This window comes from Chenopodium album, chromosome 6 (genome assembly GCF_948465745.1).
Source record: "Chenopodium album chromosome 6, dcCheAlbu1.1, whole genome shotgun sequence".
In the NCBI taxonomy this organism is placed as follows: domain Eukaryota; kingdom Viridiplantae; phylum Streptophyta; class Magnoliopsida; order Caryophyllales; family Amaranthaceae; genus Chenopodium; species Chenopodium album.
The window spans coordinates 56,599,598-56,614,193 of record NC_137839.1 but is presented as its reverse complement, the minus strand read 5'-3'; the positions used below and the strand labels follow the sequence as shown (position 1 = coordinate 56,614,193).

At 36.1% G+C, this 14,596-nt stretch overlaps 1 protein-coding gene across 2 annotated transcripts; it reads left to right on the top strand.

Annotated features, from left to right (window-relative positions):
- Positions 1-10,760: 10,760 nt before the first annotated feature.
- Positions 10,761-14,005, top strand: LOC145634920 (uncharacterized). Of its 2 annotated transcripts, XR_014113684.1 has the most exons (5): positions 10,761-10,931; positions 11,012-11,199; positions 11,309-11,471; positions 11,904-12,062; positions 12,990-14,005. XR_014113684.1 is itself a non-coding variant. In XM_081686251.1 (4 exons), exons 1-4 carry the CDS (start codon positions 10,854-10,856, stop codon positions 13,140-13,142), a joined length of 582 nt encoding a protein of 193 aa, XP_081542377.1. In that variant the 5' UTR covers positions 10,765-10,853; the 3' UTR covers positions 13,143-14,005. The 2 variants fall into 2 exon arrangements, 1 of the variants encoding a protein (XP_081542377.1); XM_081686251.1 differs by lacking the exon at positions 11,904-12,062 and having other exon boundaries at positions 10,765-10,931.
- Positions 14,006-14,596: the final 591 nt, after the last annotated feature.

Sequence of the window (14,596 nt, the reverse complement as noted above, 5' to 3'; positions counted from 1 at the left end):
TAGAGTAGTTTAGCCTCTTTTATTTTCTCTCTCTTAGGGTTAGATTAGGATTTTCTCTCTCTAGTTTAGGAGTAGTTTAGAGAGAGAAAGCTTGGATTTTTCATGGAGTTTTTGGGATTTTGAAGAATCAAATTTGTGGATTTTTCCTCTCATAAATTCAATGAGTTTTCCTAACTTTCTCTCACCTTTATTGCTTTCATTTATTATTGTTTTTACTTATTTATTTGTTGTTTTGAGTAGATTAATTAGTTTAGTTATTTGATTCTTGCTTTTATTATTATTTTACCTTGTTTTCCATATTTTTGTTCATTATGTTAGCTTAGGTTTTGTTCTAGGGAAATGGATGAAGGTCATGTTAATAAATTGAATGATTGATTGTGATTAGTATGGAATTGTTTCTTGATTATTGTGTATGGATGATGCTTTTATGTATTAGAATCTTTCTATCTAATTGATTCTATGTTTTTAATTGTGCCTTCAATCGATTGTGCGAGAGTGAGTTGGTTGAGAGCCCTAAATTCTTCCATACCTTTGCTAGGCTAGTTGCACGAGAGTGAATTAGTTTAGTAGGATAATTAACATGCTTAATTGTGCGAGAGTGAGTTAAATGTGTTGATTGTTCCTAATCAAGGTCATTTTCATCTAATTGTATGATGTTATTGAATGTATTGATGTAATTGCATTCCACTTTCCCTAGTTTTAGTTATTTGCTCTTAGTAGTGTTTAGTTGAACCTCTCTTTACCTCACAAGCTTTCCTAGTAGTCTAATTAGCATAGATTGATACACTTAGTCCTTTTGGGTTCGACCCTTTACTTACCCCTATACTCGTATTAGGGTAGTTTAGGTATTATAAATTGTTAATTTGATTAGGGTTAGTAGACCAACGACACTATCTTAACCTCGATCAACGGTCTAACGGATATGCTCGACTGCCCTGACTCCAGCTGAGGTACGGTGACGCTTCGAGTTAGACAAAGCAAACAAAGTCAAGTATAGTAAGATAAATATAAGCAAACATAAGAGGAGATCAAGAGAGATACCTCTATGCTGTCATCACCACGATGACACATAGCTCAGTGGCTCAACCTCACAAGCTGGTAACGGAAGGCGTCCATACCTCTCGCCATCCTCGACAGCACCTCACGAGAAAACTGTCAAGATTACAAAGTTAGAGATAAACAAAGTATATATGCAAATAAGATGACAAATAAAGCGACTTATCGAAGTCTAGTGTCGAGGAATCGACTCCTTTATGAAACGCCATGGCTCAAGAGCTAGGGGAATCAACTCCTCAACAGGACCAAAAGTGCCCTGGTAGACGATAGATACTAGCGGGGGCACAAACTCTCTAGTCAAATCCTGTCAAAATAAATCTAAGTGATTAAAATTTACTAGGGGCTATCGAAGAAATAAATGAAATAATACAACAAATACCTATTCCCTCTCTGACAAGCAAAGTTGTGGGGCCAAACGCGGCAAAAGCCAATCCCCATAACTCCAGTTTGAATGGATATGACTCCGCCAATCTGTACCTACTGGCGTCCTAGCCGCCCGAGCCCTCAACCTAGTCTGATCGAACATATGTCGTGGAGGGAGAGAATGAACAACATGGGACTCTAAAGAGTGTTGAATCGCAACTCTCTCACCCAGGTATACCACTGCGTCGTATATCCTCTAAAATTACCAACGCTAGGCAATGTACTAAACAGCCAATGCAGGGAAAAAAAATCATCCCACGGCTGAAACTGAACATCAGGCTCCTACACAATAAACATCCATGAGATCAAGTCCTTCTAAGGGGTAATACAAACAAATATGTTAAGTAAACATATAGAGAGAATCAACTCTCGAACGCGAGTAGTGGCATTCTGGTCACTATAGAGGCCTCCCTAACTGGCAACAATAGGGAGCCCTCGAGGCGAAGGTCTTGCTGGTGAAAAAGACGAAAAATACTCGTAGAACTAGACCTATGAAACAGAGAAGCGTCAGCGAGTGCTAGCACAAAATCTAAGACAAATGTCGGTTAAAGGAAATAGACTATACCTCTACGAGTCTCCAAAAACTAGAAAGTGTGACCTCCTTATCAAACTTGCGATGGCGATAGGAGAGTCGCAATCCAAGCTGGCTCTATCATATGATCCGACCATACAAAGTTCGTGAAGAGCAGAAAGATAATAAAGTAGCACATGGTTACCCCTGTCAAGGGAAAAGGTCCCCGACAAAAGAATCAAAGCGAAGATGGGCACCTACTGCTCCAGGGTAGTTGCACCATCCTGAAAGACCTCCGACACCATGGTCCGATGGATACACCTGGCGCTAATCTGCGTCGGCCGAGCATCGCTACGAGCTCGAACAAAAATAGGGCCAATCAGATCCTCTACCTCTAGAGAAAAAACTGTAATGTTGCTGCCAAATGGAACCGCAACTGGCCGGAACTCCAATCCGGTGATGAGAGAGAAGTCGAGGGGAGTGATAGTCATCTCACGCAAAGGAAAGTGAAAGGTGTTGGTTGTGTCCCAAAAGAACTCCACAAAAGCTCAAACCAGAGAATGGATCGACACAAAATAGTGCATGGCCTGAGTAGCCTGAAGTAGAGGAGTCAGACCACAAGACTCCCATAACTCACGCAACTCGTTGTTGTCGCGAAAGTGAAGGTCGTACAGCTAACCAATCGTCTCGTTGCCTGAGCCATGGAAACGAACCCGATCGCCGGTCATCTTGAGCCGCACCCGCTCCGAGATTTGAAACTTAAATGCAAAGTAAAGAGTACGCTCATCCCACTCGGGGAACTCCCCGAGACTAGTTGAAGCTCCCTTGCCTGCGTCAACGGGCTTGTCCTCCTGGTGAGCCTCACGAGAATGAGAGCCAGAGCCACGACGTTAAGACATGCTAAATTATGCAAAGCTACAGTAATTTAAAGTTTCCATAGCAACTAAGGTTCGCCTGGCCACATGATACTATGTTTCAACAAAAACAGAGTATGTAATACTTAAACAGAGCATAATTTTGATTCGAGCAAAAATAACATTTTCAAGCAATCAAACAATTTATTGCAATACTATGGTAAATATTATGACAAATTAAGCATGAATAGCTAGAAAAAACATCGAGAACGAGCCACATTGTTCTAAAAAACTCAAAGGGTTCAACAATGGAAAAATGTTCATTTCTTCGCCAAATTGAGTCAAACAAGTCTCAAAACACTCCCAAGATAATATACAAGCATAAACAAGAATATTCATGGTATAAGATTCAATAAACAAAGAAAAATAAGCATAATAGGGTTCAAAATTTTCAAAAACCTACGAACAAAACACACGAAATTCAGCAAAAACCGAGGTGAGTTTTAGTAAAACTTACATGGATCATGAAATTAGAGATGAAAATCTTAAATTTGCAAAAGATTTGAGCAAATTTTGTTGAGAAATGAAGGAGAAGAACAATTCGAAGTTTTCGTGAACTCGAACCAAAAACGAAGCTAATGACGAAATGAGGAAGGAGAAGGGGTTTTATTCAGAAAACCGGACTCCGGCGCAAAACGACAGAAACCTCGTGATGCGTGATTCTTGTCACATCGCGACAACGTCAATGTGCGGTGACATAGCCTTGAGTATGATGTAGAGCTTCTAGTCGCTTTTCATCGAGTAGAATTAGCTCTTCATATCTTACTCTAGTCCATTCAAGTTCATCGAGTTTAATTTCCAACACGATGCGTAAGGAAGGTATTTCTAGATCTACAGTTTGTACGACATCCATTCCATAGACTAAGGAAAATGACGTATTTCCTGTTGACAAGCGAATTGACGTGCGATAACCCCACAGAGCAAAGTGGAGTTTGTCAGGCCAATCCTTGTAATTTTCTGTCATCTTCTCAATGATAGTCTTTAAATTTTTATTAGCTGCCTCAACTGCACCATTTTCCTGAGATCTATATGGAGAAGAGTGATGATGTTGAATGTCATACTTTTGTAGCAATTCTTCACATACTGCTTTAAAGTGAGTTTCATTGTCACTTATCATTTCATGTGGGACTCCATATCGACAAATAATGTTTCTTTCGATAAAGAGTGCTACATGTTTTGTCGTGAGTTTTGCATATGATGCTGCTTCTACCCATTTTGTGAAGTAAACGATTGCTACTAAGATGTGTTCATGGCATCCTGTTCCTGGAGGAGTAATTTTTCTAATAATATCTATTCCCCATGTTGAGAATGGCCATGGTGATGTATAGGTGTAGAGGAGAGATAGATGAACATGTTGTAAGTTAGCTTATATTTGGCATTTAGGGCATCTTTTAACATATTGATGACAGTCTTATGGTAGTCCAATAATACCCTTTGCGCATTATCTTTTGGACTAGCATTTTGCCATTTACGTGTGTTCCACATACTCCTTCATGGACTATTCTCATAACCCTTTGAGCTTCCTTTTTGCCTACACACAGAAGAGCTCGACCTTTATGTACCCTTTTGTGTAACTCGTCGTTTATGAGCACATATTGGAAAGCTAAAAGTCTTAAGGCTCGTTTTTCTCTTTTGTCAGCATGGGGTGGATAATCTCCTTTTGTGACATAGATGAGAATGTATGTATACCAAGGTTCGTCTTCTTCTTCTTCTTCTTCTTCTTGGAGCACTTTATAATCCTCTATAGCTTGAATATAAGCTGGTTTATTCCCTTTTAATATTGTTAAAGGCATTTACTCAATTTCTGTTGGAATCCTAACCATTGAGGCTAGTCTTGCCAAGACATCAACAAATTGATTTTTCTCTCTACGTAGATACGTGTATTCTACCTATTCTAGTTTGTTTGTGAGAGTTTCCAACTAGGTTTGGTAAGGGGCCAAGCTTTCACTCCTTACTTTCCATCTTTAGGAAATTTGGTTGATGATCAACGAAGAATCTCCTAATATTCGAAGTTTCTTTACTCCCAATGCCAATGCTATTTCGAGGCCTACCACACATGCTTCATACTCAAAATTGTCATGATTACTTGTTGATCCTCATTCCTAGTGTTTATTTGTTTGGTTTCTTTGTCTGTTAGTTGTTAGTGAAACCTCTTTACCCTTGTCTTCGACCTAGCTTAGGCGCCTAAATTGAAAGCATTCGAACATTACCGTTCCTTTAGGTTCGACCCTTGACTTTCCTTTATACTTGTATTTAGGTTTGTTAAGTGTTTATAAATTTAGTTTGACCGAGGGAGGATTATTCAACAACCTAGTCTTTCCCTTTGTCAAAATGGGGTCGTTGCCGGGGAGCGCTGTCTATGTTTGAGTGTTTTTTATTGCTTGAGTCTAGGTCTTTGTATATACTTCTCCTTTATTTGATTTTTCTTGTTTGTAAAAAAAATGGTATGTCTGTCATTTTGATTCTAAAGGGTCCAAATTGATCTCAAAACAAGAAAAAAAATTAGCGTAAATGACACAATTCGGCTTAAAATACAATAATATGCAAATAAAGATATTTTATAACACACTAAATGATACATATACGCTATTTTTTGCTTGTTTTGAGCTCAATTTAGGCCCTCTAATGATTAAAATGACCCCCGAAACATATATGGGACATTTTTCGGCATGCAAATCGAAAAAATAAAAATTTACTTCACCGGCTCCGATGAGAATGGTGGCCGAAAAACTCACTAAAGGTGCGCTTTGCACCCAGTTCATTAGTTTGTGGTGTTTTGGCCACTAAGCAAAGTACAAGGTGCTGGGTGCACCCAAGCCATAGTTTAGAGTGTAGAGGCTAATTTTGCCTTATTATAATTAAATAATCTCAACTGTGGGATGCATTAGCTCAAAATAGTCCCATGTAATCGGTAACTTGTTAAATAGGTAATTTTTTTTAAGTTCATTAATACGTGTCAAAGTTCATTAACACGTGTCATCGCGTTAATGGTTGGAAATATATTCAAAAAATAAAACAAAAAACCCAACCCCAAGCCCCTAACCCACGACAACCACGAAACTACCGGCGGCGGGCCTACCAATGGCCTAGCCCAAGTCCTCGGTCGCATCCTGTTGCACCCAGACTCCCCTCCCCCCTGCCGGCCCTACCCAGCACCGCCCGCCCTTTTCCCTCAAACAACCAATCCTGCAACCCTAAACCCGCTTGAAATCCCTAAACTACCTTCACCACCGTATAAAACCTCTAGTCGCCCCTCTACCACCATTAGAAGCCTAGGGTTTATATGCGGTAGGGTAGGTTATTTAGGGATTTTGTGTGGTTATGGGTTGAATTTCGGGGGTTTTGGGCTGCGGGATTGGTGACTTTGGCTTTTGGGAGAAACGGAGCTACTGGCGTAGGGGAAGGGGTTCAAACCGGTGCGTGGTTGCGGAAGGGGGTTCTGGCCACCGCAGTTGTTGGGGGAAGGTGGTTCGTGGGTGGTGGCTAGGAAATTTTTTTCAATTTTTGTAAGTTTTTTTTAAAAAAAAATTTAAATTTTCAACCAATTACATGGTGACACGTGTCAATTTAACCTATTATAACAGGTTAGTAACCGTTTAGGGACCAACGAAATGAATACACTAAAAGGAATGGTGTCCTTCAAACAAGTGTATTATTCCAATATAGGATTCACAATCAATTACAGAGTTAATTATTCAGTGAAGTCAAGTGATCGAAAAGTAGGGATAGAGGCCATCTCCGATCGGTGAGATTAATATTTACCTAACTGAACCCTTCGAGTCACACCCAATCGTGCAACCAAACTAAGGCGACAAATTAAGTGAAAGACCTTAATACGTCAAATAAGAGGAAACGCATTCTGACATCGATTTCCGAGCTTAGAGCGTCAAAGTCGAACGACGGACGATGAGTTAAATTCTAAGAATTAACGAGACACACAAATAAGTCAAACAACAAGTGTAGCCCTAGCCTCGGAATGCCCGAGCCATCCGAGAACTAGGGTAATGTAGCCAACAAGGGTTTCCACCTTGCGAGGCAAGGGCGCAAGCCCACCAGCAGCATGTGTGTGCTGGTTGGGCAGTCGCACCATGCCTAGCAAGCTATCAACGCTTGCTAGCTGGCTGTTGCAAAGATGAAACATTGCTGGCACACTAGGCGTGCTATCAAGCTAGCAGCGCTAGCAAGGTTAACAACTAGCAAGCTCGTTGGCCCTCGCTAGATGCTACTAGCTTGCGCCCGGCAGTCCGTATTGGTGTAGGCAGGCAGCAGCAACAACGGCCCACAAGAAGCGCGGCAAGCCTTGTTGCTCAAGGCAAGGGCTACTAGCTGGCCCGTGTTCATTGAAGTTGGTTTTAGCCTTGGGGAGTAAGGAGGGCCTTGTGGTCCTCACCTTACCCTCCCATGTTTGTGCCACTTGTTTATTGATTATTTGACTTTGTATGTTATTTATTTTGGAATTAAATTAAATAAAATAATTTCTCAAAGTCCCACATTGATGGGAAATGAAAGGGATTGAGATGTCACTCCTATAAATACACAATTCATACCTTGGGAATTGTTGCAAGAATTGAACTCTATAAAAGGCATCTCCATTGAGAAAACCTTATAAAGAGATCCTCTGGTTAGTAGTGTTAATATTACCCTAGCCGGCAATATTAGCCAAATTTGGGCGCGCCGATGGACTTCATTGGAGGGGTCATGTTCAAGGGTGAGGGACGGGGGGGCTGGTGGAGGCCCGGCCTCCCCGGCCCAGATTTGTGGCCCTTGATTATTAACTCTTGCCCCCCCTGAAAGTTATTATTATTTATAGTGATGAAGACACATTTAATACAACAAATGAAGCTTGTCATATTGGTTAGGTAGTGATTCTTTTTCTCTAAGGAGCCTGGGTTCGAATCCCACCCCTTACTTGTTTTTTTTTTTTTTTTGATAAAGTTTCTTACGCATATTCTTAGGTGCACACTCATGCACCTACAAATAGGTGTAACAACAGCACAATATGAACATTAGCTTTTTAGAAAGTGAACATAGGCATAAAAAATGTGAACATTAGCTTTTCAGAAAGTGAACATAGGCATAAAAATATTCCTTAGTTGCAACTAAATGTTAATGGAGGTAGTATATGATTTTCTTAATTCTAATGAATTGAATTTAATTTGATTTTCTGCATTTTTTTTTATCAATGAACATAATCATGCAAAATATGAACATGTGAACGTTAGCTTTTCAGAAAGTGAACATAGGCATAAAAAATATGAACTTATGCATTTCAGAAAAGTGAACATAACATTTCAAAATATGAACGTAAGCATTGGTTTTCTTAAAGTGAATATAAGCATTTAAAAGGTGAACATATACGTAAAAAAATATGAACATAAACATTAAAGAAAGACAACATATGCATAAACAGATTTAATTAATATATCATGAACAATACATATTTACATTATGAATATTTGAAATTATATATGAACATATAAAACATTATTATGAATATAATGCATTTAATTATGAACATTAAAATTTGAAGAAATAAAAAATAATGAAACATATGCATTATAAGTATTAAATGTTCATTTTTTGTATGTGTTCATTTTTTTCATGTTCATTTTTTTTTACTAAATGTTCATTTTGTAGAGCGTAGTAGTGATTTTGACGGATCGCGAATATGTTATCAGGGTTATTAATTTCGGCCGCATTTTTTGGGATTTCCCTTGTTGCACCTATCTTAGGTGCATGAGAATGCACCTAAGACCAATTGGAGTTTCTTATTCAATTTGGGCTTTGATTTTGATGATAAAGCCCAAAGACTTAAGCTACAAGCATACAAATAACCTTAATGACGGCAATGCATCATATTTTGAGAATTGTGATTCTAATCTTGTTTTTATCATTGTTCAAACTTTAGAAGCAAATCAAACAAAACAGGTATTTTTAAAAATTCTTTGACTGATGATTTTGCTACTATGAAAAAACGTAGAGTATTCAACTTTTTTTTTTTTTTTTTTTTTTTTTTTTTTTTTTTTGGTAACAATAAAATACTAGTACATTTTAATTTTTTTCCATCAATCTGTTGTTTAACAAATCCGGCCCCCAGGACTTGAAAATCCTGGCTTCACCCTTGGTCGTGTTTGAGGCTCTTTCTCCGTTCGTGAGTCTATGTTAGTGGATAATACGCTTTGAGGGTATGATTGTCTTTTCCTATTTCTCTATCTTTTTTGTTTAATTATGTTGTTAATTAATATGCATATTTAGCTGCTTTAACTTGTGTGCAGGTCATGGGATGAGTTTTAGTTCCCTCATGATCTGGGACATCACGAAATCCAACATAAATCCCAAAGTTGGGAATTTATTAATAATCCAAATTTGGAATTCTTTTAAGTGAATACGTAAAAGTTTGAAAATTTTATTGTAGTCATTTGAAATATGCCCTACCATAATATTTTAATGATTATATAGTTCATAATTGACAATTTTTTCCAAGTAATTAATTATATTACTTTATTAATGGTATTCAATTGTATTATCAACATTTTTTTGATTTATCAAATTTTTATTTCTATTTGTAATTTTTATTCTTATTTTATAGTTTTTCAAAAAAAAAATAATTATTTTATATTGGATTAAAAGTTTTAAAATTATGTATATACATTGTAGATTTTATAAGACTAATTCTATCCATTTTATAACGTGAAAATAAACTAGATATATCATTAAAATAATGTGGTAATTATTTTTCAAATGACCGCTATAAAATCATCCGTAAAGGTTGGGATTATTTTTAACAATTTTTCTTTTAATTTTTACTCCCTCCATCTGTTAATAGAAAGCGTTTTTTTTTTTTTTTTTTTTTTTTTTTTTTTTTTTGAATAGCAAAAATATTTCATTAATTAAAAGTCACACGACATGTACAATAGAGATTCGACATTAACAAATATATAAGATTTATTGAATCAAATAAAATTTTCCTTCATAAAAACTACGATCTGAAAATTACAGCCTTGTTTGAGAGACAATCTAACGAACCTTTGTAGTTATGGGGATGTTTTTTCCTTCTGATTTATCTGTTCGTATTCGAAAACTTGATAACTTTTTCACCAACGAAATAATTTCACGACAATCCAAAAGATCTGCTACCATGGATTCAAAACTAAGAAATTTCTCCCTCGAAAAGAGGAGATAAACTTTGTCTTTCGAAAGAGGTAAAAAAAACCCTTATCTTTCGAAAGAGATCGGAAACCCTTTCTTTCGAGGGAGAAAAATTCCTCCCAAAAGAAGGAAACATTATTATAAACCTAGAAAAACAATAAAGAAATAAGGATTGGGGCTTTCCACCGATTAAAATCGATGGAAGCCCCTTCAAAATTCAACAATGGATGCTAGGGTTTTGGAGAGAGAAAGGAGGAAAAAGGTTGAGAGGCTAGAAAGCGTTTTTCTAACCTTTATTACTCACACATAATAAAGAGAAAGAAACTTTTAATTTAAGGATGAAAAGATTATTTAAAAATAAATAAAATAATGGCGCTTTTAATTTTACTCCCTCCGTGTTTTTTTAAGTGATACATATTGACCGACACATAGTTTTAGGCAATTTAATTGACTTAAATAAAATAAGAGGTAAGTAGGGTAATGCAGTATTAAAAAATTATTAAAGAAAGATAGTGTGGTTAATAGTTTATTGAAAAATAATGAATGTGAGAGGAAAGATATAATAAAAAAGTAGTAGTGGATTTGGGTGGGGGCCATGACAGGAGAAAGAAATAATATTTTAATATATTGTTTTACCAAAAAGGAAATGTATCACTTAAAAAAACATGGTCAGAAATGAAAAATCTATCACTTAAAAAAACCCGGAAGGAGTACGACGGAATCATAATTAATTTTACCGCACTCAAAATCCAAAATCACTAGTGCAGAATTCGCAGGAGCAGTGAGCAAGCAATTCATCAATGGCGCTTCAATCAGCATTCAAAGAAAGGCTTGGAGATATGGAGTCCACTCGTAATCAAAGACTTTCTCTCCTCCAGGTTTTTCCTCTTCATTCTTCACCATTATCATCATCTCTACTCCATACTCTAAAATTGAAAAGTAAACTACCAATTTGTAGGATGAGAAAGACTTACAAAAGAGGAAATCCCTATTATTATCAGCTAAACACGCCAAAATCAGATTACTGGAACAAAGATGTTTGATCTTAGATCAAAAATTTGCATCAGATAACTTCAAAATCTCGTCACTCAAATCCGAAATTGAGTTTTTGGATCGTCAATTTCTATCCTGTGCTCAACAATTGAGGTTCGATTTACTGGAAATTGTATTGAATTCAATGTGATTAATATGCGATTTTATTTGAATTTAATTCGTTAGTTTGTGTTGATTTGTTTTGTAATGTGTTGCTGGTTAGGGATTTGAAGGTTGAGGTAGAGGGGCTTGAGCAATTGGAGGAAGAGAGAGATAAATTTTACGCTCTCAAATGTTCTGAAATGAATGATTTTAAGAAGGAAATTCAGAAGTATGCTGAAGAAATTGGTAGCAGAATTAAGGAATTGAAATGTGGTAATGAGAAGGTGAGTTATGTGATGAACTTGAAATTTAGTACTCAAACTATAATACTCTCTCCGTTCCTAAATATAAGCCGAGTTGCAGTGGAATATTGTTGATTTATTTGGTTTTAGGCGGATTGTTGATTAAGAGTGAATAAAAAAAGTTGGTGGATGATGGAACCACAAAAATGAGATATTGTGTTTCTAATTAGGGACAAAAATTTTGGGAGGAATGCGATATTGAGTTCAAACTCGGTTGAAATCATGAAAATTAATGCTACATAATAATGGTAATTAGGTGCAGGGATAAGGTGAGTTTGGATGATTAACATTAACATTGTATCTAGTTCTGTTTGTACTGTTAATCATGAAAATGATTACTTGGAACTTAGAAAATGGAATTGTTGAGTATGAAAACTGGTATGATTTTAGCATTCATTGGCCTTATTTTTTCAGATTTGTTTATGGAAACAAGAAGTGTTGAGTAGTTGGGGGACACCGCGGTTGATACTGACTGAATAGGAATCCTGAGCACCAAAGTTAGTGTGAGTTTTGATTTTGTTCAAGTGGAGAATATTAACTCTGTGGCTTGCATAAGGAAGTTCTTTAATAAAGGTGATTAAGTTAATGAACTCCCCCACTAATGTACATTCTGTTTATTATACATTTGAAGTGTTGGTGTTTGGACAGATATGAAGATAAAATAGTCTTCCGTTATACGTAGAGGGGATGTTGATAAGCACATTGATAATTTGATATATGATGTTATTGAGGTTATTGTAGAATGATGAATTTGACTTAGGTTAGCTGTATTCTTGTATACTTGGTTTTAACTTAGCTGCGAGTGGAAAGTGAACTTTGTTTTTTGATGTGTTTTGCTGATCAAATAGAGTTGTAGATGGAATTGAGGTTATTGTGTTGTGTATGGTGCGGGCTTTGGTGTATTTAATTGGTGACAATGGTGAGCAATCATCGAAGGAAAAGAATGAGGGGTGTTTAAAGGAAGATATAGGGAAGAGGAAAGGAATGAAGTAGGGAACCTGTGCTTTCTTCCTAGATCTGTTGAGCATTGGAATAATTGATTTGAGAAATGGATAACACATTTTTTTGCCAAATTTTTACACAATATTGCAACCTTTGAGTATTTTAAGCCAAATTTTTACACCAATATTGCAACCTTTGAGTATTTTTAGCCAAATTTTTACACGATATTGTTTAGGTCATGGATATGCATTTTTTTTTTGAGCATTTTGGTATTAGGTTATTGACAGTTGAAATGAGATTTCACATTTTCAATGCTTAAAGTTAATCTTCTTGGGACTTTATAGTAGATCACAAATGCATTTTTTTTCCAACATTCACTCAGCATTGATTTATGATTTGGCAAACCCGTTTAAAGCTGATGTAATTGAAATTTTTGTGCTCACTGTCAAATCACAGATTACTGAAAATGTACATGGAGTATTGGTCATTATGTTTAATGTTTAGCATAATGATTTGCTTATTATCTGTCAGCTAATTTCATGTTATATGTGACTTCAGAATAGCAACCGTGAGGCACAAACTCGTGACATTCAAGCTGCTAAGGTGAGAAAGTCAGAACTTATAGCTTTGAAGGAAAAATTGACCAGTGACCTGGACTCTAATAGACGTTTGATAGCAACATTGCAAGAGCAGCTTCAGAGTCTGTGGTGATATGAAAGTAGTAGGCTAGTGTACATGGTAGAAAGAAAAGAGGTAACTGCTACCATCAGAGATTACGCCAGGCTAGTGTACATGGTAGAAAGAAAAGAGGTAACTGCTACCACCAGAGATTACGCCGTAGCATCCTACAGGGATGCTCCGGATCGAGTGGTACAAAAATTCATGCATAGATCAACATTTTATAAAATCGGCACATAGTTTAATTTTGACATGTGCTGTTTGATATCATTGCTTAGAGAGAAGGAAAAAAACGAATATCTTAGTGACAGTCAGTGCCTCAGCAGGAATCATTTATTAAGAAGTCATTTGTGGAAAAGAAGCATCCTCAAGCTCTTAGAGGAGATTCAGAGTCGGTTCTATAGAAATGAATATGCTGAAACTTTCCTGGTTTGTGCTGCTTAGATTTTCTTAATATGAAAAATGAATTCAGAATTTGTTTTAAGCAAGAAACTGCAATAAGATTCAAACAAAATAGATAGGTTACATTGTTAAACTGAAAGATAAGAAATTAACAACACTTACATCAGTGATATACCACCTTTTTTTTTTTTTTACTATATTCATCCCCATTAATAACAACTTCAGTGATACCATGATATGAAATTACTCTGGTGCGACTCTTGAGCCATTTGAAGAATCTCCCTGACCCCCTGATGTTGGAGGCTTTCCGGTGAATATAGTCTTCAATGCCTTACCCAGCACCGCATTTGGCTTACGCTTTGTCGACTCTGGAATATCATCCTTCTTTATTGGCCTATTTCCTCCATTTTCCATCTTATGCTTAGTTTGATGCAAGCAAACACTAAGAATTAGTTCCTGAAATTCAAGATTAATATGATTCAATTTGTGTGATTTGCAACTTCTGTTTGAAGCTACAAGGGATTATATATATGCTGCTCTACATGCATTTCTCTTTGACATCTCTTTGGCATTTCTTTGGCAATTCCAAGCATTGTTAACTATGTTTCAACAACGGGGATGTTGCATTTCTACAAACTTTCTCTCATTTTTATCTAAATTTAATGGAGAGCTATTTTTTTTATATATGTTTTCACAAACTTTAAAAAAAATCGGGTGTACAATAATTATTGTACATCCACTATAAAGATAGACTAGATTGATAAAAAATTACCCCTAAAATAAATAAAAGTTACCCTTATATGCATAAAAGTAATCCAAAACAAATAAAAATTATTAGTTAGAATCACATTTTAAATGACTAAAAATCAATTATTTGTGATTAAATGTAATTAAATTACTATTATAAAACTTTTCTTATTGTCTATTTATATAAAAATTGTATTATGTTAAATGTTACCCAAAAAAGGCAAAAAGTTACCCTAAAATTAGGTAAAAGTTACCCTTATACTGCTCGATGTACAATAAAATTAGTATAAACCTGGTGTTTACAAAAGTTTTTGATATATTTTTTTTTTGTTTCTTTT

Coding starts and splice junctions, on each gene's coding strand:
- LOC145634920 (XM_081686251.1), top strand. CDS start 10,854: ATGGCGCTTCAATCAGCATTCAAAGAAAGGCTTGGAGATATGGAGTCC. Junction 10,932..11,011: donor AAAGACTTTCTCTCCTCCAG/GTTTTTCCTCTT, acceptor ACCAATTTGTAG/GATGAGAAAGACTTACAAAA. Junction 11,200..11,308: donor TCCTGTGCTCAACAATTGAG/GTTCGATTTACT, acceptor GTTGCTGGTTAG/GGATTTGAAGGTTGAGGTAG.